Genomic DNA, 25,438 nt, shown 5'->3' on the forward strand with positions numbered 1-25,438 from the left:
TTTTTTTTAATGAAAGCAAATGGTGGTCTGGATATAAAATAGCCCAGTTCCATTGTACTAATTAGTTGCAGTACCAAAGGGAAGGCTGACGGGGTTTTTTGCAGTGTTGTCATAAACATCATATCCTTTTTTAGCGCGAGGAGACGCACAAGCTGCTTTACATCAAAAAAGCTCCAGATAATTTCAGCAGCAACAAGCAACATTTAACTAAATAGGAGGAGACCGTTTCTGGAGTCCTGTGTATAAAGGCGCAACATATCTGGTCATGGATAGTTCAGAGGATACCAGACGCCCGACTGACGCTTCTTTTGTTGAGACCAACGCTGAATACTGCTGCGGACTCCCGACATGAGCTGCTGCAACTCCTTAAACTGGCAGGACCTGTGGTAAAGAGGAGGCAACCCCAGTCTCACGGACCGAGGGGAAGGTAGTTAAGTATTTGATAGAAACAGGAAGAGTAAAGCTGCCTTGGATTCGGCCGGAAACAGGAAGGGTTGCAAAAAATAATTTCTTCCTGTTTTTTGTTGTTGTTGTTGTTGTTGTTGTTGTTTTATTAATACAATTAAAATAGAAGTATTCATTTAAAAAAATTCAATCTTGTTTTAAGAACTAAAATGTTTAGTCTATGTTGAATTTACCATAAGCACATAAAAAGCCCTAAGCAGTAAAACCTAAAAATTACAACAACAAAAAAAAGTCCATTGTTAAAATACAGTATATTTTTTTCTTTAACTTATAATTTAAAAAAATTAACTTGCTTTTTTTTTAACCAGAATTTTACAGTTGATCAATTATTTTTCTACATGCTACCTTCTGAAGGATGTTATGGAGCCTAGGCTAAGGCTGGGAGGCAACACACAGCTGATCCACATCATCCAGAAAACATATTATCGCTCTGAACCAATCACAGGTTTCTCCAATTCTTTTCTTTAGTAAAAGAATTGGAGAAACCAATCTCCTATCCATTTTTTTTGGATAGGAGACAAAAACAATGATTTGAGTTTGATATTAGATTCATAAAATGTCATACAATCTCAAAAAGATATAAATATTGAATCTCAGAAAATATCACTTTCTACACGTATGGCCAAGTCAGACTGTAATACATTTTTCAATAAATAAATACCATTCTAAAACACATATTTAATAAAAAAAAAAAGTGTTAAAAATTCAGATAGAAGGACACCTTCTTAGAGCTTTTACATGCTGCTGATTGGACAGTTTTACTTCATGCACAGACATTTGTTCCTTTTGGCTTTACGGAGATTGAAGTTATACCTGTCACAATAACAAATTTAGCTGGATGATAAATTGTTCCAGAAACAGAAACAACAAATAAAATGAATTATGAAGTCTCTGTAAATACAATTGTCCTTAACAAGGGCTAGATGAGACCAGTGCATCAGACTGAACAGGTTTTGGTAATGAGAGAAAAACGATTCAGCATACAAATGAAAATTATTGAGTTTGTTTTAGTTTATCGTGTGATTTATTACTTACTGCGACAGACCTAGGTCTGGGGGCAGAGGGTTCAGCTCACAATATCTTGATAAAATATTATGAATCATATCCTAAAGGACACTTTCTGTGTTTATGGGTCTTTTAAAATAATGTTTTAAAATGCCTTTGTAACAAAAGGCTTGTTTCATTTTCCCTAAAAACGACGTTGTGTTTTCAGGTCATTTCCCAGCTGATGGTCTTCCTGATCAGCATCCTCAGCCTGGAGTTCTACTGTCACCTGGGGAAGATGGAGCTAGCAGCAGTATTACTGGCAGCTGCGGTGAACATAATTGGGCAAACGTGATGCATTCCCAGGTTGTTCTCTTGGAGTTGAGTTGATTCTTGAGTTCTTTTTTGCTGTCGCCCATGCAGATGGTGAGCGTCACCGGTATTTCTGTCGGCACGGGTTTGTCTGCATCTTGCGATACCCTCATATCTCAGGTGGATAATCCTTATCTACAGTTATTCAGCAAACAGCTAAATAGTAAAAGATTTGCATCAGGTGTATCAAATCTGTTTGTTTGCTCTGTTACATGGAGACCTATTGGAGCGGTAACCTGAAGCGTGTGGGTGTCATTCTCCAGAGGGGGGTTCTGATTCTGCTGCTGGCCTGTTTCCCCTGCTGGGCCGTCCTCATCAACACTGAGCCCCTCCTGCTGGCTGTCAAGCAGAGTCCACAGGTTGCCAGGTCTCTTTCAAATCCAGTTTAGCAAGTGCATCTCATTTCTCTTAGACCTTTTCACATTTTGAAATTTCATGGAAGTACAATGGAGTAAAGACAGCTGAGAACAAATGCACATCATACAATTTAGATTTTTGTATATAAGAAATTTAAACCGATGCTGGTCAGAGTCAGCTTTATTGGCCAAGTTTTTGCACACAGACAAGGAATTTCACATCACTTCCACTTTGCTTTCAGAGCAGACATTTAATTAGCTCTTCCAGTGAGTTTGATGAGTCACTAAAATTACCTTTTCACAAAAAATTTAGAAAATGCCATCTCCTGGTCAAAACTACTCGGATCCTCACAAATTTTAAAAAGGGAAAATAGACAGCTTGATTGATTCAATAAACCTGAAGTTTTTCTTCTTTTTTTGTCATGATCTTCAGGCTGCTTTTATGTACCAGCTGGAAGGGAAGAACTTACGAAACCAGGTGTGTCTCTCAGAGTAAAGCTCTTTACATAGAATGTAAAAATATACATACATTTAGGCCTGTTTAAAATTAAACATATAATTCTGTGCTTTAAATGTCAGGGAATCATGTGGCCTCACAGGTTGGTCACTCGACTGCCTGCAGGAGTGGAGTCTCTTCATAAAGCTGGCCATTCCTAGCATGTTCATGATCTGCCTGTCGTGGATTTTTGAAGTAGGAGGATTCCTGGCTGGTGTGATCAGTGAGGTTGAACTGGGGGCTCAGTCTATTGCATACCAGCTGTGCATTGTGGCTTACATGGTAATGTATCTATAGATCACACACATTGATGCTCGCTGCACAATGTCTGAAATGTGTTTTATTAGATCCCCAGGCTAATTCTGGTTATTAAAAATATAACTGGAATTAGGACGGCTTCTGCCATGGACATTTCCATTCACACAATTGTCTCAGTGTTCTCTTAAACAGTCCTTGAGATCCTGCATACAGAATAGCAGTCTTTTTCTGTTGTGAGGGGACCGTTTGGCACAACTGCAGGCATTAGTATCTCCGCTTAAAAAATATACGTGACATTCTCTGCTCTTTTGTGTTGATTTTTCCCAGTGCCTTCTTTAATTTTCTGTTGCTGCTCCTGTCCGGGTCGGGAATGCTCTTGGTGCTGGAGACATAAAGCAGGCTAAGCTGTCGTGTAAAGTCCCAATCATCTGTGCATGTAAGACCCATTCCACAGCATATGTGCTCATACATGATGTTAGGTGTTTAATTCAGAAAACTGGAGCAGTACAGAGAGAATTGCTTTGTCTTTAAGCATTGCTATAATATTTGGTATATGCATAAGCCATAGGATTAAATACAAAAGCTCTGACAACGAGTTCTGTGTCCCTGATTCTAGCTCAATAAATCTGAGCTAGAATCATTGGTCCCCACAGATTTCTGATTCTATTGCAATGTGGCACGCTTGGAGAAATCTGGGGTGTTTTCTTCAGGTTATATCATATTGGAAAATATTTCATAACATATAATGTTATGATCTATTTCATCAACCCAGTTTTATTTTTATTGAAATGTTAAAGTTCTATGATTTATATTTCCATAATATAAATCATAGATATTAAAGAAACATTTTAAAGAAGGAAAAAATACATCATCAGGCAGTCATTTATTTTTGCAGCTTTTAAGTGGAAACTGATTAACTACCTCATTTTGTTCTCTTTTATTGACATTCCGTTTTGCGTGTTTTGCACCGTCATTGTTTGCGTGCTTTGTTGGAGTTTGTGTCAGCATCGAAATGTCAATGGATTCATTTTCACCTCAGACCAGCAAGTTAAACCCCAAACTCAGTAACTGATTCCTAAAACCCAGGTAAGGACCTTTGATTGCAGCTTGTTGCATGTGTCACAACAGGATTTCTTTGTATTCAGACAGCAGACAGTCATAAATTAACTAATATGCAGACTCTTGGACATTAAGCTGTAACTGTTTAATGAGCTTCAGTTATGTTTAAAAGCTCTGGTAACAGAGTTGCTGAATAAAAAAAAAATGTTGAAGAAAAAGACTAGTTTAAATTGTTTTTAATATTGGTAGCTTAATAATATAATATTATGAACTAAGTTTGGTGTATTAGTGGTAAAATGTTAACCCATCAGCGCCAAAATCAGCGCTTTTCATCTAAAGTCAGTTCCAGCTACTGAAGACAACCTGATATCATTTACCTTGTTGTTACCTCACTAAAAAAGTGAATCATCTCCCTGTACTGTTTAATGTTTCCTGCTGGTAATGATTTACAGTCTAAAGGAGTCTATTCCTGTGTTCTTTTTTAGGGACATAATTCAGAGGGTTGCAGATGTAATGCTTATATTCAGCTTCATGCATGTCAGCGAAGCGACTGCGGTGAGAACGACTTTCATTCAGTCAAACACCAAAATCTGAGACTGCAGGTTTCGGCACACAAATTATAATCAGACGTGCATTTGTTACTTTTAGGGTGTAGCTGCAGGAGTTCTCAGAGGAGCTGGGAAACAACTGGTTGGTGCCATTTTCAATATAGTGAGCTCCTACTTTATAGGGTTTCCCATAGGCGCAAACATGGGAATTACTAGTGAGATAAAAAAACAAATGTAAAGTCATTAGCGCAAGAAAGTTTATTTATCTAATAAAGTTGAATTCAAAACCTAAAACTACTCATAACAATCAGAGGAATATATATTTCCTCTGATTTGTAATTATGGTTTGGGCTTAGAGCTGATGACAAACAAAAATTATGCTTGTCAGAAAATTACATTGTTACATAAAACCAAGAAAAGGACATTTTCATTTTAAAGAAAGTCAGACAACTTCACAGTACGTCCATGAACTGTACAGCTTTTGCACGTAATAATTGGTTGGGGCTCCTTAAATGACTGATTGCAGCTTTCAGTTCACCTACATTTTTGGCTCTGGTCACTCTTTTCTTCCTCCGACTCCCAATCAGTCACAGCATAGCTTGGTTGTTATTAAAGCAGGTCTTGGTTCTTTTGAGTGTGGAGCAGGTGCCAAGTTCTGGTGGATAATGAGACCAGCATGTCCTTAAAGTTTGTCAGCAGAGGAAAGCATGAAGTGGTCTAACTTTTCCTTACTTGGTGCATCATGAAATCTACTTTATCCCCAACTACAACAGGACTGTGGACCAGACTTACAATTGCCATTTCACTAGAGGCATTTTTCTTCATCTCATTTAAAACATTTAAAACTTGATTGGAAAAAGGCTTCAGCAGAGGTTGGAAACTGAATTACTAATTTTATTGTATTTTTATTGAAGGAAAAACATGTTATTGACTAATGTATTTCATTACTTTTTCCTCTGTCTGATCAGGCTCAAGTCAGAGCAGGAGTTCAGCTCATGGAAGAAAAAAAAACATTTAATCTGGAACAATTAGGTTGGAACATACAGTTATTACTGTCCACATTTATTCATTAAAAATATATCTGATTTGATTCTCAAAAGCTTAATTACTTGTTAAACATTTAGTCAAGTCAGAGCCAGATCCAAGTTGGCTTTACTCCGACCAGAGGTACCAACGAAGAAGAGGGTGTCGTCCAGAGTCCAGGCCGGAGAGAGTTCGCCACCTCCACAGTGGGGGACGTGCTCCCAGTTAAACAGCTGGTCTTACGACATGGACTGACACTTTTGATCATGATCGTCATTCTTGTGGTTGGAGTCATCAGCAGCAATATGATAGTCACTCTGTTTTGATGATTTTTCCTACAGGTGATGGTGTGAATCCGGTTCTTGGTGCAGCTGGTTCTGTTCCGTTTGTTTTTATCACTAATAAAACCTTAAAGATTGAAGGAGGACTTTAAAACAGTAAGACTGGGACATAAAGAGAAGTGCCTTACAAAATAATGAAATCCTGTTGTACTAGTTCAGATTTTGTGACATTTCAAATCCCAAACCTCAATATGTTTTATCTGGACTACGTGAATACAAAGAAGCACTTTGAGAGATGAAAGAAAAACTATTTGTGCTTTTTCAACAAAAGTTTCTGTGCGCATGTATTCACCCTTATATGAGTCAGTATAATGTCTAGAACATTCAGAAGCAGAAATACGGTATAAATATTTTTGTTTACATTTCAATTGGTCTTTACTTGTGTGATTCGTTTTCTCATTCAAAATCCAGATGGCTGATGTGAAAAAGGCTGAAACTGTTTGAGGACAGTCAAAGTTGCCCATTACAGGCAGACTGAAAAATTGGCTGAAAGGAAATCAAATATTGATCTTGTCTTACTCCTGCTTTACAACAAAGTGTGTAAGCTGTCCAAGACAGGGGAAAAAGACATTTTATTTTCTTAAAGAGGAAAATGCAGTAGATAAATTAGACTAAAGCTTTGACCATGTTTAAAATGATAGATATAATGCTATATCGATATAATGAGGAGGTTGAAAGACTCTCCCCCAATAAGTTTATTTAAGAGAGCATAGTGAAATATAATAATGAGAATACAAATCCAGAGTATTGATTATGTCAAGAAGTCATGGCATAATCAATACAGTTATAGTAGGACAATATTTCTAGTAAGTTTTTTTTTTGTGATGTATGAACTTGCACACATGTGCCTTCTGGTTTGCTATTGACACCCAAATATCTGTACTGTGAGGCAAAGGGTTTCTATCCTAATTGAGAAGTAATGAACCATGAAAGTGACTGTTTTGAAAATCCAATATAATTTTACAGTCAAATAAGAAATGGTGTTGATTTGAACAATGAACTTTAACAATTGAAACTACAACAAACAGTGTCTTGATGATTGGAAATTAATTTCTCCTGTCTTGAATGGAAAACTGCTTTCATTTGAGATTTGGGCAGAAAGAGATATCACAACATTTACCCAACTGTTGAAAGTCAAAATATGGAATGCTTTGCCATATAAGAACTTGCAAAAAGGAAAAGAATAAATTCTGGTCAGGGTTGTGTAAACATGGCATGAAGCTATTTGCCTTTGGTCTGGTCTTCAAACTTTCTCCCTCAATTTTTTTCCCCCACAGACCTCCTGTGTATAGCACTGCATGTGGTAGTATTTCTTCTTTTCAGACAGTGTCTTCATGACATTTGCCAGGTCATCATAAAGCTCCCACACAGATGGAGTTCTCCAGCAGTATGCAGTATAATGTCCCAGGCCATCTTTGGTCAAGCTTCCCCGGAAAGTGACGACTGCTGTGAAAGTTAATGTTTTTCCTTGGAGAACGGTAATGGAGGGAAATTCACTCAAGGCAAATTCAGTTGGATATGGAAGGTCAGTGTCAATCCATGCTATTTCTCCAATGCTGTAGCCGTGAGTAACGGTTCCTGGGCAGAGAACATTTCCTGAGGTGGTGGCTCCTGTTTTGAATTCAGATGGACATTCTGATTCATTCTGCAGTGGTTGGAGGCAGGGAGACTGTGGAAGGAAGAGTCCTTTTTCTACTGAAGTGTCAAGCTGAGCCATGCCAGAAGGACAGAAATGTCCTTTGTTTAGGTGGCAGTATTGTGAAGAGCAGTGTTTTAGGGTGTAGCCGCGGTAAACGCTTGATTTAAGAGGGGTTCCAGAACTGTCATCACCTTCTGCCTCACTGAGAGCCACGACAGTGATGGCATGCATTAGCTGCTTTGCATGGTCCAAGCTTTGTGATTGAAGAAGCTTTGCTATTCCCCTGACAAAGAAGTCTTTGACACGATGTGACTTGTTTTTCAGGTACTCCCACTGGCAGACTATCTTTATGCAGTGGGCAACATCAACCCTGATGTAACAGGGAGAAAGTTTTGCGGACTGGTTCCCAAGTAGCACACCGAAGCATTCATCAATAAATGACTTCAGGTTAGAAAGAGGAGTGAAGGCCTTCACCAAAGCACCAAGAATAGCCAGGGAAAAGTCACTCACAGATTCCTTTGGTACAGCTGCGCCTGCATGAAGCCATTCTGTCAGCCATGTTGTAATTGCATTAATATAATGCCTTTCTGATAGCATTTGTACCACTTGTACCACCTTGATATAGGATGTGGCCAGCTGTACCATTTGGTCGTGCCAGTTTTCTGACAACTGAACCAGTTGCATCAAAGCAAACTACTGAGGGACATTTTTTGGTCAGTGCCTTATAAACATGTATCTGAGTTTGACTCCAATAGTGACAGAAGAATGTATCCAGACCAATATCTCTTATACTGCCACTGTTAGGTGTGCTATACTTTAATAGCTGCAAAGATAGAATGGGGTCTTTGTCGCCTAACTCCAAATCTTTTCTCTCCCGTTTGGCTTTTCGTAAGGTTGCCAGGTTTGGAAGGTGGCTTGGCTCGGGATCTCCAATATCCATAAAATCTGATGCCTTTGCTGACCTCCATACAGCTGGTTCCATCCTACCCTCACACAACTCTTTTGAAATCTGTGCACGAAGGGTTCCTGGCATGAATCATGAATCTTTCGCAGGGAGATGTCAGCGCCTTCGATGGAACACCAGCAGTGGTGCCTGAGTCAAACTCTGTGTCCACATGGCTTTCAGGATCACTTTCTTGATTATTTATTTCCAAGCATGACCATATGTTTTGTCTGTTTAGCTTTACAAATGTGTACAGGCCTTTTGCAGACATTTTATTTCCCAACTGCTGACTTAGCTCCGGACAGCGGCAGCTGGAGTGGCTATATTGCCACTAGGATTTTTCTAGGATAGCCTCTTTTGAATTGCAGAGAACTGTGAAAAGAGGCTGTCTTCCGCTGGCTGTCGAAGCATCTAGTTAAAAAATAAAAAGGCTTTGATTAGCATTGCTCAAAATAATAATTCTGACCTACATCATTTCAAAGAAGCCACAAAACATTGATATTCTAGCAGTGTCTGCACAATTACAATAGTCTTGAACTTAAAAAAAAGTTAAGTTGGCTTTCCCAGTTTCATTTCTACCATTTAAGCTAATTTTTAAACAAAACAAAAATTTTCAATAATGCATTGTTACTAGTCTTGTGAATTGGCAATTTAAGTACTTGTTAAATCTTAATTTCCCTTTGGAATACATCATTTGTAAATTGAATTCAGAAGATGTGCCCTTTGTGGACATGCTTAAGTGTTCATGATTCAATATAAATGTAAAGGCTGTAAGATAGTGGCTCACTATCAATGTTTCAATAGGTGTAAAAGGTCTGGACTTCAAATATAAGTATACAAATATATATACAGCGAGAGAGAGAGAGGGGACATGATTTGAGGGTTAGGTTTTTAAATATGTTATTTTGTGAGCTTTAGATATTTGGTATTTTAATTACCCGTTAACTTGACCCTCTCGTGCGCACTTGAACCCACCATGACAGCAGCAGGGGGTGGCTGGCTCTGCGGACAGTCGTCCACTCACAGCACAGCTCCGGCCCCTCCCGCGGCCTTCCTCTGGTAAAACATCCCGCTCACGTTTCCAGGGCTGCTGTCTGACCACCGACACCCGCAGGACAGGAGTCAGTCCAGAGTCACAACCTTGGCTGGGAGCAAGTCAGCTATGGACGGTCCGGGCAAAGCAGCGGCCACACACACCGAGGGAGTGAAGGTGGACCTGAAAGCAGCTGAAGCAGACCCCGCTGAAGGCTGCGGCTTCTGCCTGAAGAGAATACGGGACTTTGTTCCGCAAAAGTACCGAAATGAGCTGGCACAGCTGTTCAAACTGGCGGGACCGGTGGTAAGACTCAGTGCGGTATTCGTTCAGTGATTGGTTGGCTGTATAGTTGACTGTATCACTTTTGTCTAACGCCATAAATCACAATATTAGCGTTGTTAGTTTTGCACATGTTTCAACAACTCTGTTTATTATTTAAGCTGCCATAACAGGACATGTTAAAATGTTAGGTTCTTTAAAATATTTCAGTTCAACCTTTTCTTTTTACAACGGTTTCATGTTTTTTTCTTTATTAGAAAAAGCTTAAAAATATAAATGAAATTGTGGATCTTCAAAAATGACAAAAAAATAATAATAATAATAGAAGTTTAAATTTATGTCTCTCAAAAGTTCATTAAATATTTGTCACTCCACACAAGTTTTATTTCGCTAGCGAGAGGATAAAAAATACTCTTTGGATTGTAAAAGAGACCGTGGTATGTACATCAACATAAATTAGAGTACAACTATGTACAAATAAAAATCTAGAATGTCTGATCTTTTACACTATGTCTCTAGCAGGGTTTTAGAGGTTTAGTTCAGTTAAATTATATTTAGAGCATCTGTGAGCAGCAATTTTCCATTGTTGCCACTTATTGTGGACTTATGTCCTTGTACCAAATGAATATGCATTGCTCTAACTTTTTGCATCAGCTCTGGTACGTTTATGTTGTTCTTCAGAACTCTGTCTTATGTCTTTTGCATCTTTTAACTGTTTTTTTTCCAGGATAGCCCCTTAAATAGACTGTTTTTCTGTTTTATAAATATAAACAAATGCACAGTTTATAATTTATCAAAATATTTAACTCAGTTCAATATTTATTCAAATTTGCGCTTGCTATTTTTTTATAAATGCATAGTTTTCCTTACTATGTACATTTGACCTCATTGCAGTCTCTTATTTTCTTACTTTTCATTATTATTATTTTCAAGTGTATCTGTCACTTCTACTTGCCTGTGACTTTAATGCTGACATACCTGAAGGAAAATAAAGGATAGATAACTCTATTCTATTCTATTCTATTTCCCATTCATATACCATCAGAATCACACTCTCCATTTCTATTTAAAACGCTCATACCCACAGCATGATGCTGACACCACTGTGCTTCTCTGCAGTAATAGTGAGCTACGTATGTTAGTTTTCCACATTTTGCACATGGACCAAAAATGTAATCACAGTCATGATGTGACCAAAGAAACTTTTTGCACATGTTTTTGGTGTCCTCTAGATGGCAGAAGCATACCAATAACATGATATTAACCATTTTTGAGGAAGAAGTTCAGAGGTGTGGCGTGTTAGTATTCTATCTTACATATCTTGTACATTTCCATCGGAAAGACAGATTTTTTTTCTCCCCTGACTAAGACACCCCCAAACTTTACAAAGTTAAAACTGGGTTTCTTATTACTTCCAGTTCTCCAAGCCAGACATGTAGTGCCACATTTTATGTGTGTGAATGGTTTGAAAACCCAGTAAAGTCTTGCTTGAATTTCATAATCTACCACTTTGCGATGGTGAATTCACAATAAGTGAAACAGTTCTGAGAGAAGAAATACTTTGCCAAGACTCTTGCCATGTACCATGTTGACTGTTTAAGCTGCTGCCAACCTGGCTGTTGTTTAAACTTGGATTTTAGCTTGATTCCCTGATTTTAGCTTGACTCCCTCCATTGCAATGGAATTGTAATTGAAATTATGATTTATTTTCTTTTCTTTTTCTTTTTAAGTTTTGCCTTACAAGAAATTATCCATTTCTAAGACAGCAACAGATTGTTGTGCATTGAACGTGTTTCTGTTTCCAGATGATACAGAAGAGCATTCTGCTCAGCTACTGCATTCAGGACGAATCTTAAATCATATTTATAAAAATTGCATACGTATAATGTAGATTGTAAGTCGAAAGCAGTCCAAGGGAAAAGACTGGGCTGTCCCTCATGCAAAGGGATAAGCCTTGCAACATGTGGTATGACATGGAAGAGACTGAAGATTATTCAGGATATTTTATTTCAGGTGAACTCTGTACATATTGCAACAAAAGTTAAGTTGTGTGTAATCATAATTTCTAACATCTAAAATTGAAGATTAAAGACAAATGGAAAATGTGCAAATTTAACCTGACATGAATGTGTGCAACCAATTCTCTACATGTTTTGTTTACGTTTAAAGTGACCTATAGTGACCTACAGACATTTCAACATTTAACAAAATCTGTTGAGATTTTCACGACTTTTGAGATATTTCTTCATTTTCATTCATTTCATGTGTCTGACATGCACAAGCTCCGGTTATATATAAATATGTATTTATATATTTCAGGTAATCTCCCAGCTGATGATCTTTATGATCAGTTTTGTCAGCATGGTGTTCTGCGGCCACCTGGGAAAAACTGAACTAGCCGGGGTTTCGTTGTCGATTGCGGTAAGGAGACTTTCTGGAATCCTGGTTTCTTTTTGTTTTGGTTCATCCAACCTTGTATTTGATACAGTGAACCCTCGCTATAACGCGGTTCACCTTTCACGGCCTCGCTGCTTCGCGGATTTTTTTTTTTTTTTTTTTTTTGTGCAGTTTTTTTTCACCGTGTATTCTGCGTCCTGATTGGCTAAATAGTCTCCGCGCTTCTTCTCGACCTGTGTGCCAATAACGTTACGGTATTTAAATAGACGTAATACAGCTTGGCAAATTTTGGTAAATGTTTTTTGCCCAGAAGAAAAAAACCCCAACTATAACTATGTTCTTCTCTCGAAAAAACACACCTGCACCACAGACTTCAGAAGAAAAAGACACTAGAGAGCGGAGTCAGGATGCAGCGTCACAGGAACAGTGAAATACGCGAGTCACAATTTGTCCTACTGTTCTTAAAATGATTATTTTACTGTAGTTATTTGTAAAAAAAAAAAAAAAAAAAAAGCGTTATATTTGTTTAAAAAAATGCTTGGGTATGAAAACAGGTTTTGTTTTTTGGTTTCAATGTAGAGTATTTAATTATGCAGTATAATAATTGTAAAAAAAATAAATAAAGGTATCACGGGTTCTTTTCGGAACGCAACCCCCACGATAAACGAGGGTTCACTGTATTGTGTTTTCTCTACCTTGCATTCTGTATCTTTTTGTATTTCTGCAGGTGGTTAACGTCGCCGGTATTTCCATTGGCACTGGTTTGTCGTTAACCTGCGATACGCTCATATCACAGGTACTGTTCTGAGCAGAGGTTGTTCTTTCACTTTATTTACGTAACCGAGTCAGTCCCAGCAGTTGCAGCTGGGTTCCCAGGTTTTCCTGGGATCCGCTTTGAAACAGCTCAGCGGTGAGCGTTTGGATCAAATTAGCTTTCCGGGATCTCCCACAGGGCTGCACAGTGGCGCAGTTGGTAGCACTGTTGCCTTGCAGCAAGAAGATCCTGGGTTCGATTCCCGGCCAGGGTCTTTCTGCATGGAGTTTGCATGTTCTCCCTGTGCATGCGTGGGTTCTCTCCGGGTACTCCGGCTTCCTCCCACAGTCCAAAAACATGACTGTCAGGTTAATTGGTTTCTCTAAATTCTCCCTAGGTGTGAGTGTGTGTGTGTGAATGGTTGTTTGTCCTGTCTGTCTCTGTGTTGACTGGCGACCTGTCCAGGGTGTACCCCGCCTCTGGAACGTAGCTGGAGATGGGCACCAGCAACCCTCCCGACCCCATTAGGGACAAGGGTGAACAGAAAATGGATGGGATCTCTCACACCTTTTCTTGTTGCAGCAGTCGTGGTGTTTTAGCTGAACGTCTGTCTGCCTGTTTCGCGCAGACCTACGGGAGCGGTAACCTGAAGCGTGTGGGTGTGATTCTCCAGAGGGGGGTTCTGATTCTGCTGCTGGCCTGTTTCCCCTGCTGGGCCGTCCTCATCAACACTGAGCCCCTCCTGCTGGCTGTCAAGCAGAGTCCACAGGTTGCCAGGTTAGCTCTCTGCAGCACCACATGCAGGGTCACATAATGAATCCCTTTAATCAGCAATTGTTCTTTTTCAGCGTTACCATTTCTGTTTATTCATTACCTCTACCTTGCAAAGTTTGCAGAATCTCTTCTTTAACAGAAAAGGTCTGCGGTTCCCAAACCTTTTGCTTCTGACCTCTTGAAAAACCCTAACTGTCAAAGCCACTCAAATGATTAAATATTGTGGTTATTTAAAAAAAAATGTATTCCATCTTTTATTTTTGTTTTCTAGCAAATATTTAATCACAAAACATGCAAATATGTTTATATAATTTTTATACAAAATCTACAGCTACTATTTGCAATCTATTACATGCAGCAAAACAAACCGATACTCAATCTTGTCACTTAATTTTTTGATGAGGAATGGAAATTAAAGTCTTGCAACAGGAGGAAATCTAATAAAACATTGGTACAAGATGCCAAAATATGTAGATTATGGGAGTCCCACAAAAATAATAGATCTCCACAAAAAAAAACAAAACAATGAACGAGAATCATTTTATGGACAGGTTGCCAGTCCAGAAAATGCACATATAGTTGTATTGAAACGCTACCTTTTTTTCTGGAAAGGAAGTAAGCAGATTTTCCATCACACTTTTTTCTTAGAAAAAAATTTTCTTCCTGTAAATTTATTGCATACAGCCATTTGTGAACAGTGAGCTTCTCTAGCAACAATCTTTTGTTGCTGCTTACCATTATTGTGGAAGGGGCCAGTGGCTGTCTGCAGTAAAGATGTCAAGGCAACCGGTATTCTCCATTATTACGCATGCCGCACCACAGCACTTTTGTGTTTCAAATCCTGATTTGAAACACAAATATGTTTCAATTTCTAAGAAACTAAATATTTTGTGTTTTATTCCCCAAATAATCAGAAATAATGAATAAAAATAAATCTCTCTGTTATTAATGAAAGCTCATAATATATGAGTCTTACTGTTTTAACTGAATTATTGAAAAAAGTTGTGTTTTTTTTAAAACAATATTTCAATTTGTTGAGCTGTACCTGTCTGATGTTTTTATCTACAAATGTTGACTTGTTTTGCATATTTGTCACGGTCACTCTTCTGCTCTCTTTTTTTTCCCACTTGAAGACTCTCGCAGATGTATGTGAACATATTCATGCCTGCTTTACCAGTGAGTTTCAGTACTCAGTTCATTTAACAAGTTTGTTTCTGAAACTTAAAATACCTTACCTGTTCTTGAGTCACAATTACTAAAGCTTCATCTGTTGCAGGGAAGTTGTCCAGTTGCTTAGTCAGTAATCTTAGCGTTGTTCTTTTTACATGTCAAAGAAGCTTTAATGCAGCACTGTGTTATTTTCTTCAGGCTGCCTTCATGTACCAGCTGCAGGGAAGGTACCTCCAAAACCAGGTACGGTTTACTGAAGCACACAGTCCTAACAACGTTATTAAAATCAGAGTCTGTTTAATAAAAGTAACTCTAAGAATACGTTGTGATGTTTACAGGGAATTATATGGCCTCAAGTTATAACTGGAGCAATCGGAAATGTCCTGAACGCAATAATCAACTATGTGTTCCTGTATCCTCTGAATATGGGTGTTGCGTACGTTTTTGAAAAGCTTCCATTAGTTTTATTATACTTGAATGGGCTTCTTTATGATCCTAATATCTTTTTTATGTTTTACCTTCCAGTGGGTCTGCAGTAGCTAATGCTATCTCCCAGTATGTGCTGGCTGTGATCTTGTTTGCTTACATTTGCCTGAAGGGTCTCCATAAGGCTACATGGGGAGGTCAGTTTATTACTGCTGTATTTGGGGACAATAAAAAGGCAGGGTTTTTTTGTTTTTGTTTTTGTTTTTTGTAGACTAAAAGTTTATTTTTGGCCTTGTCTGACAGGATCCTCTTTTACATGTTTGCAGTGTTCTATAGATAAAAAGTATAAAAATAAAAAAATGTATAATTTCTTTCAACAGTGGTTTTCCTATAGCCACCCTACAAGAAACAAGAAACACTTGATGTGCAGAACTAATACATAGTTGTGTTTATAATGAGATGTAACCAATTATGTGACTTTTGAACACTACTGGATACGTAGGATTATCTTCAGCGGGGTAAATGTAGAGGGAACTGGGTACAAATACATGCCACACTTTTCAAAATTTTATGTAGAAACATTTTTGAAACCTATGTATTATATTCCCTCTACAAGACCTACAACATGACCTAAGAAGATATCTTCTTTGGTCATGTTGAGGATTGTGTTTGTAATCTGACAAAATGTGAAAATGCTGAAGTTTAAAAACATTTTCCAAGGCCCTGATAATCCATTGATTAGTTTGTTTTTCAAACAAATAAATGAAAGGTTTTGACCCTCAGGTTGGTCGCTGGACTGCCTCCAGGAGTGGGGATCGTTCATCCAGCTGGCCATCCCCAGCATGCTGATGCTCTGTCTGGAGTGGTGGATCTTCGAAGTGGGAGGATTCCTGGCCGGAGTGATCAGTGAAGTCGAGCTGGGAGCAAACTCCGTCATATACGAGCTGGCGATTATTGCTTACATGGTAACTCCTCCAAGACTGTTCCCTCGTTCTGGAGTTTCTCTCATTTCAGTTTCACAGTAAATTAAAACATAGCTGAAACACTTTTTTTTTCTTTTTGAAATTGAAGTGCACATCTTCTTCTTCCAACAGTTTCCTTTAGGATTCGCTGCTGCTGCTAGTGTTCGTGTTGGAAATGCTCTTGGTGCAGGGAACATTGAACAGGCCAAGCTGTCCTGCAAAGTCCCCATAGTCTGTGCATGTAAGAACAATGCATGCAAATTTCACTCACCTCTGTTACATACAGTGTGTAAAACAAGCACTAAACACTCAACCAGATTTCTAAATATTCAGAGTTGTCTTTCGCTTATTTGATGTTTTTCAGTCATAATCGCATGTGTTGTCGGAGCAATTCTTGGTGCCTGCAAAGACATCATTGGGTACATTTTCACCTCAGATCAGTAAGTGAAGCTATCAGATAACACTGTTAGCCTGCATCCCATTCCACTTGCCTGACTGCTTAAAGATTTACAGAAGTCAGTACACTCCATGCTAAATGTCAAATTTGTTGTTGGTGATGCCAAATTTAACAGAGCTAAAATAATTATTCAACTCATCTTTTTGGGTTCTATTCACCTTGTTGATGTTTTGTAACTTTTAAGTGTTTCCTTTACTACACAAAACATTGTGTTTCACTGTCCAAAAGATTTTGCTCCTTTTTATCTGAGTCTGTTTATCAGATTTTCTGCTTTTTTGACATGTTTTTTTACATATAAACTCATATACCGTATGCTTGTTTGTTTGTTTTTTCTTCCTGTAGAGATATTTTGTTGAGAGTTTCTGACGTCATGATCATCTTTTGCTTCACACATCTGTGTGATGCTGTCGCAGTAGGTGATAGCTTCACTGCAGAATTTCAAACTACAGTAGTATTTGCATGTGAAAAATGTGACTTGACCAAATCACCACGTCCTCCTGGAAGGGTGTTACTGGAGGTGTCCTCAGAGGAGCCGGTAAGCAGCTGATTGGTGCTCTGTGTAACCTGGTGGGCTACTACTTCATCGGTTTCCCCATTGGCGTTTCCCTGATGTTTGCAGCCAAGATGGGGATTATAGGTAGGAAATCAGTCGCTGTGTGTTGTATTGAAATGAACCGTTAACCTTCAGCTCAGCGCAAACTCTGTTGTCTTCTCTCCTTAATAGGCCTGTGGACGGGACTTACAGTCTGTGTGTTGATGCAGTCGATTTTCTTCCTCATATATGTGTCCAAGCTTAACTGGGAGAAGGCTGTAAAAGAGGTGATTAAAAGATTTACCCAATTAATCTGCAGCCATATAATTAGATAACGAAATGGGTTTGATTCTATCTTCTCTAGAGAGTAATCAATTGTATATTACCCACAGCAGTTGGCAGCTGGAGTAATCTCAATTTGGAGAATCGGGAAGGAAATCATGGTGAAGTTAAACAGCTGCTTCCATTCAAAACTCCACCTCTGTCATGTAATACAGAGCTGCAGAAATTGGCTACCTATGCAATAAATGAAACTTGTCTCATGGCGCTGTCTGCACATGATGGTAAAAGGAGTGAGAAGGAAAAATGCACACAAAATCCAAAATATATGTATTTTTTGCGCATCGCTGTGAGATGATCACAGCAAGGCTCTGAGGAATTGTGTTGCCTCTTTGAGCTGTTTTTTACGCTTTCCACCACGCTTCCTCTGATCTTCTTTGTCCTCTGCACTACTCATCACTGAAGACCAGTGCTTCTCTTAAATAAAGATGGTAGTTCACAAGATAAAGAGCATTTTACAATGAAACTATAGGCTTAAAAGTTTCATAGCTTCCCTCGGTTACTAACCTGGTCTTTGCCTTCCTGCATTATTCCGTTCGATTCATTTGTCGCTAATTGCACAGTCTGGGCTTTCTCCCATTGACTTGGATGACCTCCATTAGATTTCATAACGGGCCAATCAGCAAACAGAAGGAAAAGTTGTGAACAATGATGTTGATTTTTTTGCACGGTTTTACAATCATGATCTGCCTGTAGTTTTAGCAATGGCAGCGGAGGAAACTGAAGAAGCTGTTCAGTCTGTGTTGGCCACACGTCTAGGCTTCCTAGATTCCAAATACTGAATATTGTTTAACATTAACAGCTGTCTCGTTCGGCTCAGTACTTCTCTCTTAGCAAAGAAGGGTTGTTGTTTATAATGCAGGCAATTTCTGTTAAGCTTCATAATGTCAAACTGACTCATCAAAACAAATCACAGTCCAACGTTAGCAATTGGGTAACATTTCAAATTTTAACAGAACCCACGTCTCCAGGAAGTAATTGTTTCTAGTTAGGCGGGAGCCCAGACCCTCTGTACAAAGCAAACCGTAGTGCAAAGGAGTGGTTTTCACCAGGCTACTAAGTTTCCTAGACACTAGACTACATGTACAACGCCCTTCGTCACATGCAGTTAACTGCTATAACAAGTCTGAGCATGGAGCAGAATATATTTGTTGTTATTGTCGTGGCATGAACATTGCGGTATGTTCGTCTTATCAGCTCTGTGAAATGTTTTGTTATTGGACCAAGAGGAGGATGATCATTCCTCTCTGATTTCATCATCAGACCCATGCCAGTCAATGTCACCCCAGGAAATGCTGACAATAATGAAGTACCACAACAACTCCACAGACGTCTGTACATCCTCCAAACTGCCTGTGAAGTCTTGCATTACATCATGCATAGGAAGGGCACCGTAGAAATGCTCTTTCAGATCCTCAAAATACCATCCACATTCTATCAAGATGCAGTATTGATCAGCTGTTAGGGTGCGTTAGAGAGAGAGAGCAACTCTTAAAGGATTAACCTGCACAGATGTGTGCAAAGCTTGCAGCATAAAAATATTGATAAGAAAATGATTTAAAAATACGATCCACACTTTTAACTAAAGCTCCATGTCTTTGCTCAGGCTCTTGTGAGGGCAGGAGTGCCGAGCAAAGAAGAAAAAGATATGACCAAGATGGAAAATTCAGGTGAGTTGGAAAACACAAATCTTATTATCACTTGTATAAGTTTGAGAACTTATACAAGTTCGAGAACTTGTATAAGTGATGTGTGGTGCTGTTTTTTTGTTGGACTGTCCTTTGAGCAAAAATAACATGGAAATAATAATGTTTATACTTACAATGTCAATAGGAAGGGCTAGTTTTTGCACTTTTCCTGTCTGGATTTATGTGATCTGCGCGTGGAATTTCCGCTGCTAAAAGACACTTCAAGCAGAAATTACATTCAGCTGCATATAAGTTTTCAGGAAGATGTTAGTAACATATGGTTGAACCGCACTGAATGTGGTAAAGTTTTTCAGATGTTACGCAAGCATTGGCTGTCGAACTTGTTCGTTATCCCATCTGTTACATTGTTAAACCCAACTTCCTGGCAGAGCGCCACCTCTCTCAGTGAAATTCATTATAAATGGAAATTTTTAAACATAGTTTATTCAAATGTATTCAGTTGGGAAATCGCAAACGTGCGTAATCCTGATTTATTTTGTAGTTTGACCTGCTGAAATAAAAGCTGCGCTGTTTTTAGTAAATTGACTGTAGTTCGTGTACCCTAAATGCTGGGGATTAAATAAACCCTTTACATTTATTTAATCCAAAATTTTGACCTAAATTGTATGCTTACACATTTTAAGTAAATCAAACGGTATCTATGTAGCACTTTTCTAGTGATACTCTATCACCCGAAGTGCTTTTACACTTAAGCCACAATTACCAAGCCGCACACAAACTTCTCCTTCCCTTCTGAAAAGATTGTTAGGCACATGGTGGATAATTTTCACATTATTGCTCTTCCCATTTGCACATTTTTACAAATATGTAAATATTTTCAGGGACATTCTAGAATTTTCTTTACTAACTTAGAAAACATAAACAAAATAATCTGGTCATTTCTTCACCTATGCAATATTCCACCTTTCTAGTTTTGGTGGTTTCATGCATAATATTCAGCAATGTTGACCCAGTTATAATCCATCAAGGAATCATTTTGTAGCTACTTTGACAACTGACAAGTTAAGCTAGGTTTCTATGTAGGGAAAAGTGATTATCACTCTGACAGACAGTATCGACTAGCAGGAGATCTCTCATAGCTATTTTGATTTGATTTAGAGTCATCATTTTTTATTTCAACTGGTCCAAACATATATGAGAGAATAAATTTGAGATTTGAAAAATTTTATTACTATTTCTGTCTTATGGAAACGTTTGATTACAAAGACAGATTTACTAATACAGAAAGGATCAAGTTCACGGGGTTTTTTTTACAGGTAAAACATAATAAGAAAGGGACAAAGTTTCAACATGTAGGTGGTGTAAATTGTCAAAGAAGAGAATTGAGCCCATAAAACGATCAAACTAGCACATTTGATAAGTGATTTCAAACTTATTTCTTTGAACTTGTGTCCTAGTATAAAATCTCTAAACCTAAAAACTAAATCTAAATTTCAGCCTGCAACCAGAGCCAGGTTGGTGTTGCAGCATCTCGTGATGAGGAGGACCATGTGTACCAGGAGACCCATCCTTCAGAGCAGAGTAAACCCACCACCACAGTGGGGGACGTCCTGTCGGGGACTCAGCTGGTTTTATGGCGAGGGCTGGCGGTGCTAGTCATGTTCATCATCCTCGCTGCAGGAATTGTGGCCTCACACTTCCTCACTAAAATGCTGAAGTGATCCCTCCTGATGGTGTCAAGGTGGCGGTCAAATTCATGAGTGTTGGGGGTCTGATGGGACAAAGTTTGGCTGCATCTTATTTTGGTTAAAATGGCCTCACTTTCTCTTGTGAACATCTCAGTCACATGCTGAACAAATGTAAGTGAGGCCAAACCAAGCCAAACTTATTTTAGAAACATCAGATAAGTGTTTGCCGTTTTACTCACACTTCCTCACTAAAATGCTGGAGTGAGCATTTTAGCATAAACTGTTTCAGTAAAAGCTGGTCTTTAACACTAATGAATGATAAGTCTCCAACATGTACTTGATTTTATTGTGTATTTTTAATTTTATAAATTTGTTCTAAAATTGTTTTTTTAAATTAAGTGGTATGGAAGATGAGAGAGCTTAATGCTGCTGACGTTTATGAGGTTGATGCCCTGGATTGTAGTTTACTTATTCTGGAACGTGTTAAAGATTTGGTGGACTGTCGTCAGTATTGCTGTCATACCAAAATCACTTAAAAGTTAAAAATTGCTATGCTTTGCATATTGCACAAGTAGCAAAGCAACTGTGCATTTAAAGAATGTGAAATAATTTAGCACACTTAAAAGTTAAATAGGGTAGTACATCCTCACTGCCCAGTTGAAACCAGGTTTATGAGTAGCAGCTTTGATAAGTTTTAATTATCACACACCACACAGGCTGTAAGGCATTTATAGAACCAGCATAGAGCGCATCTATATCATGTTGAAGATTGAGTGCATAAAATACAACCAAAGGTGGGAATAAAGTGTGTAACATAAATATGACTTGATGAACTGTAAACCTAACATAAAGAGTGCCTTAACTGACAAAAGTATAGTTTTTATATTTTTTAGAGAGTGAGAGAGAATTATGATGTCTTCACTGTGCAATTGTTATGTTATTAATACAATGTCAAATTATTTTGTACCCTTCTCCTGACTGGTATCTTTCTAGAGTAGGTAATCTTGTATAACCTTTCTAGAAATTATGGCTTCAACTAAAGCAAAAGACTTTATTTTGAATTATTAAAATTCACTATCACTGATATTAGGTGTGCACCCAAGAAAACTGAATGCTGAAATTCAAGTAAAGATTTCTCAACAAAGTATTAGCTTAACAATGTGGAGACTTGTTCATCAGTTATTGCAAACATTTTATATTATTTGTACCAAAGGAATTGTTTCTCTTTTTTTTAGCTGAACTGTACAAGATAAATGACACATTAAAAGTGGAAAAAGTTTGAAGTGATTTTTTTATTGTCTTGTTTTTGAGTTTACGAAAATCTGGCTTTTTAATAACTGTTCATACTTTTCCATAGTGCAAGTTGAAGAGACACTGCATTAACTAAAAAATCAAAACACAGTGGCGTCTGTTTCTTGGCTTCTTTGGTAACCAGATGAACCTGTTTGGCCCCCAAAGTTCTGCTTTAAAGTACAAATATCTATAAGTACGTAAAAGTCAGATGGTCAGTCATTAACCAAATGCAAGACATTACACCTTAACTGTGGACAGCTGCAGCCAGTAAAGTGTCATGTGGTATGCTCAGTTACTGTATACCTAGGGGTAAATATATTCATATATGTGCATATAAAATAACTGTTCAATGCGTTTTTTGAAACGCAACACCTTTATTCTAAAGTTTTTGATAGTTGTCTTTTTTACATCAAGTAAACAGCGTTTGTGATTCTATGCCCATATTAAGAGCCAAATATTTTAACCATTTTCATAAAAATCTATAACTGCAATTAAGTTTGTCTGGGCTAAAGCAGAGGAAAGCACATTTTCTAATAAGATCCTACATTTGACATTCTTTCCTACAAACAATTCTTCCAATGGCCACACCTTGAAAAACACAGACTAATCATAGAAAAATGTCTCCACATGCCTGAAAAGAAATACAATCCTGTTCTCCACTGACGCTGTTATTAAAGTCAGATCAGATTTTCAAGAAGCTAATCATGGATCATATATCCAGGTTAGGGTGAACGTCCACATTTTTCACCCTAGGACAATATAACAGTGATCATCGATTTTAAAACAGGATATTTTTCATTTTTGCCTTAATAAGGCAACTGCTCCACTACATCTACCGCTCCAGCTTCTGTTTATCTTTATCGTTATTTTCTTCTTTGATTCCAGTCACAGTTTCTGAGGTTTGAATTTTTCAGCGATTTTCACAGCTGAAGTGTATTTTCATTTCTAAGAATTCTTCAGCTTGAAAGCCTCGTGCCTTGACTTGTCTTTGCCTTTGGAACCTCTGACAGCAACAGATTACATTTTCATTTTAAAGACTTCTTTAAACCACTTCAGTGTGGATAATGACTGGGCTGGCAGAATTTTAACCTTTTTTTTAGTTCTAGATTAGATTGCTTAAATTTTACTGTAATTACTTTAACATATAGTTTGTGATTTTTTTAAAAACACATTTCCTTTTGACTCATAAAACAGTTTGAATACCATTCTATATGCACTTATCTGTTTTAATGTTGTCATCATAGACATATAATTGCCTTTTGAAACTACTGTTGATAATGGTCTGGAAGGAAAAGTATTGATTTGTGGTTTGCGTTGTTGTTTGTTTGGTTTTTGTTTATATTGCTCTATATAGTTGGGTATTTACCAAAGGTTTTCCTAAAGTAACCATAAACCAAACCTGGTTGTAAAAGGCTGTTTAGGAAAGACCAAACTAAATCAGACCAACTTCTGTACAACTAAAATTTGAAGTGCAAGGCCTTACATGCTGTATCAGTTTGTGTCCAGTAGAGAGCACTGTGGCTTTGCAAATGGATATCTTCTCCCTAAGAAGTTTCAGAAGCTTCTGTGATTTGATCATTGTCAAATTTATTCAACTTTCACATGTTAGGACATCGTCCTACTAAGAAAAAAACTCAAAGATGCACTTCTGCTCATTGCCTCCTAAATCAAAATGGGAAATTCGTTTGTTGTCTATTTTTGTGATTTAAACCCACTAAATGTTAAGTGCATAATTGCGAAAAACAAGGATGCATGGCAAATTTGGAAAGCATGGCACGCATTTGTTTTTAGTCCCTTTCACTGTACTAAAAAAGTCCACTACCTCCAGAGTCACTCTGTCTGTAAATATTGTCAACTTGTGTAATGTAATCTCAGTATAAATCCAGGGGGGCGTTCTTTGAGGATCTCAGAGGTTTGTGAGAAAAGTGAGTTAGATTGTAGAATATTCTAAGATAAGAAAAATCCAAAGCCCAGCATAACCCAGGGTTAAATCTAAATCTGATAGAAGAATATGCAATAATGTTGGTGAATGACACAAAAAAATAGGATTTACTATATATAATTAAAAAGCACATTTCTGATTTGGGTTTATAGCAAACCCTAGATAACACAATATCCATTTATATGGTTGATCCTGTGGTCAGAGGCTAGGTACACCCTGGACAATTCACCAAGCTATCCCCACCTGATAACACAGAGACACACAGGAGGAACAAACATGCACACGCACAGAAACCTAAATTTAATGTGACCAATTAACTCAGCTGTCACTTATTTGATCATTTTTTATGCTGCATTTTAAACTCATGTCACCAAATATCTTTCGACAAAAACTTAATGCATGGTTCTTATCAGCTAACATTTATCACAGTCCAGACAGGCAAGACTTGACAATTGTAGTTGACATTCTGTTTTATTAAAGGGTAATGTGTCGTCAACAGCTCTAACTGTTTAACTACAGAAATAGGAGGAAACAAATCTTTTTTTTGACCACCTTGTATCACAATAGGCTAAAAGTTAGTTATCTGCTAATTTACTATTAAGAGCTACAAATCTGATTAACCTCTTTAGAGCTGAATGAATGAAAATGTTAGATAGCTTAATAAGCAATGGGATATTTCTTAAGAGTGTCAGGGAGCAGATTGAAAGAGGCAGTAAAAGCAACCATAATTGCGCAAAAATAGCTTTAGAATTTTTGTAAGACCTCTAGGTATCTTGAACAATAGATCAAGAACAATTCACAAGGAAGTCGGACACTTGGGACGTTAACTAAAAAATGGGGTGTGGTCCAGGGCTTTTTGCGCATTATTGTTGACCATAACAGGGGGCATGAGAGTGCAAAGTTTTCCACTGCCTTTCATTCTAACAAACTGACTTATTTTTCCATATATTTTGCATCCTCAGCGTCATGTCGTGATGAACAATTTGAACTGCTCGGTTAAACGTCTAAAGGTCACAATTAGCTGTCTTCACTGCAACAATGAATAATCCACAGAAATGTTGCCCCTATTTTTCTTTAGGGGACTGCAAGAAAGTCTTCATGGACTTTCTTGCAGTCCATGAAGTATCCAACAATATATTTCAAACATGTTTCAACAGAACCCTCCATTTATGAGAACTGATAGGAGACGAAAATTTTCCACACTAACGCAAATGCAGTTCCTCAACGAGTCTGTAAAATATCGCAACCAATGGGCG

General features: G+C 37.9%; 1 protein-coding gene and 1 pseudogene across 1 annotated transcript; both read left to right on the forward strand.

The window, feature by feature from the left end:
• The first annotated feature begins 19 nt into the window (after window positions 1–19).
• LOC102228629 lies at window positions 20–4,776 on the forward strand (annotated as a pseudogene).
• A 4,788-nt stretch (window positions 4,777–9,564) lies between these two features.
• LOC102228369 (multidrug and toxin extrusion protein 1-like) lies at window positions 9,565–22,234 on the forward strand. Its single transcript, XM_005803068.2, has 16 exons — window positions 9,565–9,823; window positions 12,119–12,220; window positions 12,924–12,992; window positions 13,579–13,727; window positions 14,858–14,900; window positions 15,093–15,137; window positions 15,233–15,330; window positions 15,420–15,517; window positions 16,104–16,285; window positions 16,415–16,523; window positions 16,647–16,722; window positions 17,082–17,151; window positions 17,244–17,376; window positions 17,464–17,558; window positions 19,217–19,280; window positions 20,757–22,234. Exons 1-16 carry the CDS (start codon window positions 9,647–9,649, stop codon window positions 20,978–20,980), a joined length of 1,734 nt encoding a protein of 577 aa, XP_005803125.1. The 5' UTR covers window positions 9,565–9,646; the 3' UTR covers window positions 20,981–22,234.
• The last annotated feature ends 3,204 nt before the right edge of the window (window positions 22,235–25,438 follow it).

Source organism: Xiphophorus maculatus, chromosome 5 (assembly GCF_002775205.1).
Source record: "Xiphophorus maculatus strain JP 163 A chromosome 5, X_maculatus-5.0-male, whole genome shotgun sequence".
NCBI lineage: Eukaryota > Metazoa > Chordata > Actinopteri > Cyprinodontiformes > Poeciliidae > Xiphophorus > Xiphophorus maculatus.

What these genes read in the sequence shown, in the direction of transcription:
- LOC102228369 (XM_005803068.2), top strand. Translation starts at nt 9,647, where the DNA reads ATGGACGGTCCGGGCAAAGCAGCGGCCACACACACCGAGGGAGTGAAG. An exon ending in AGTCCCCATAGTCTGTGCAT is followed by an intron (nt 16,524 to 16,646) that starts GTAAGAACAATG and finishes GATGTTTTTCAG; the next exon opens with TCATAATCGCATGTGTTGTC. An exon ending in TACATTTTCACCTCAGATCA is followed by an intron (nt 16,723 to 17,081) that starts GTAAGTGAAGCT and finishes TTCTTCCTGTAG; the next exon opens with AGATATTTTGTTGAGAGTTT.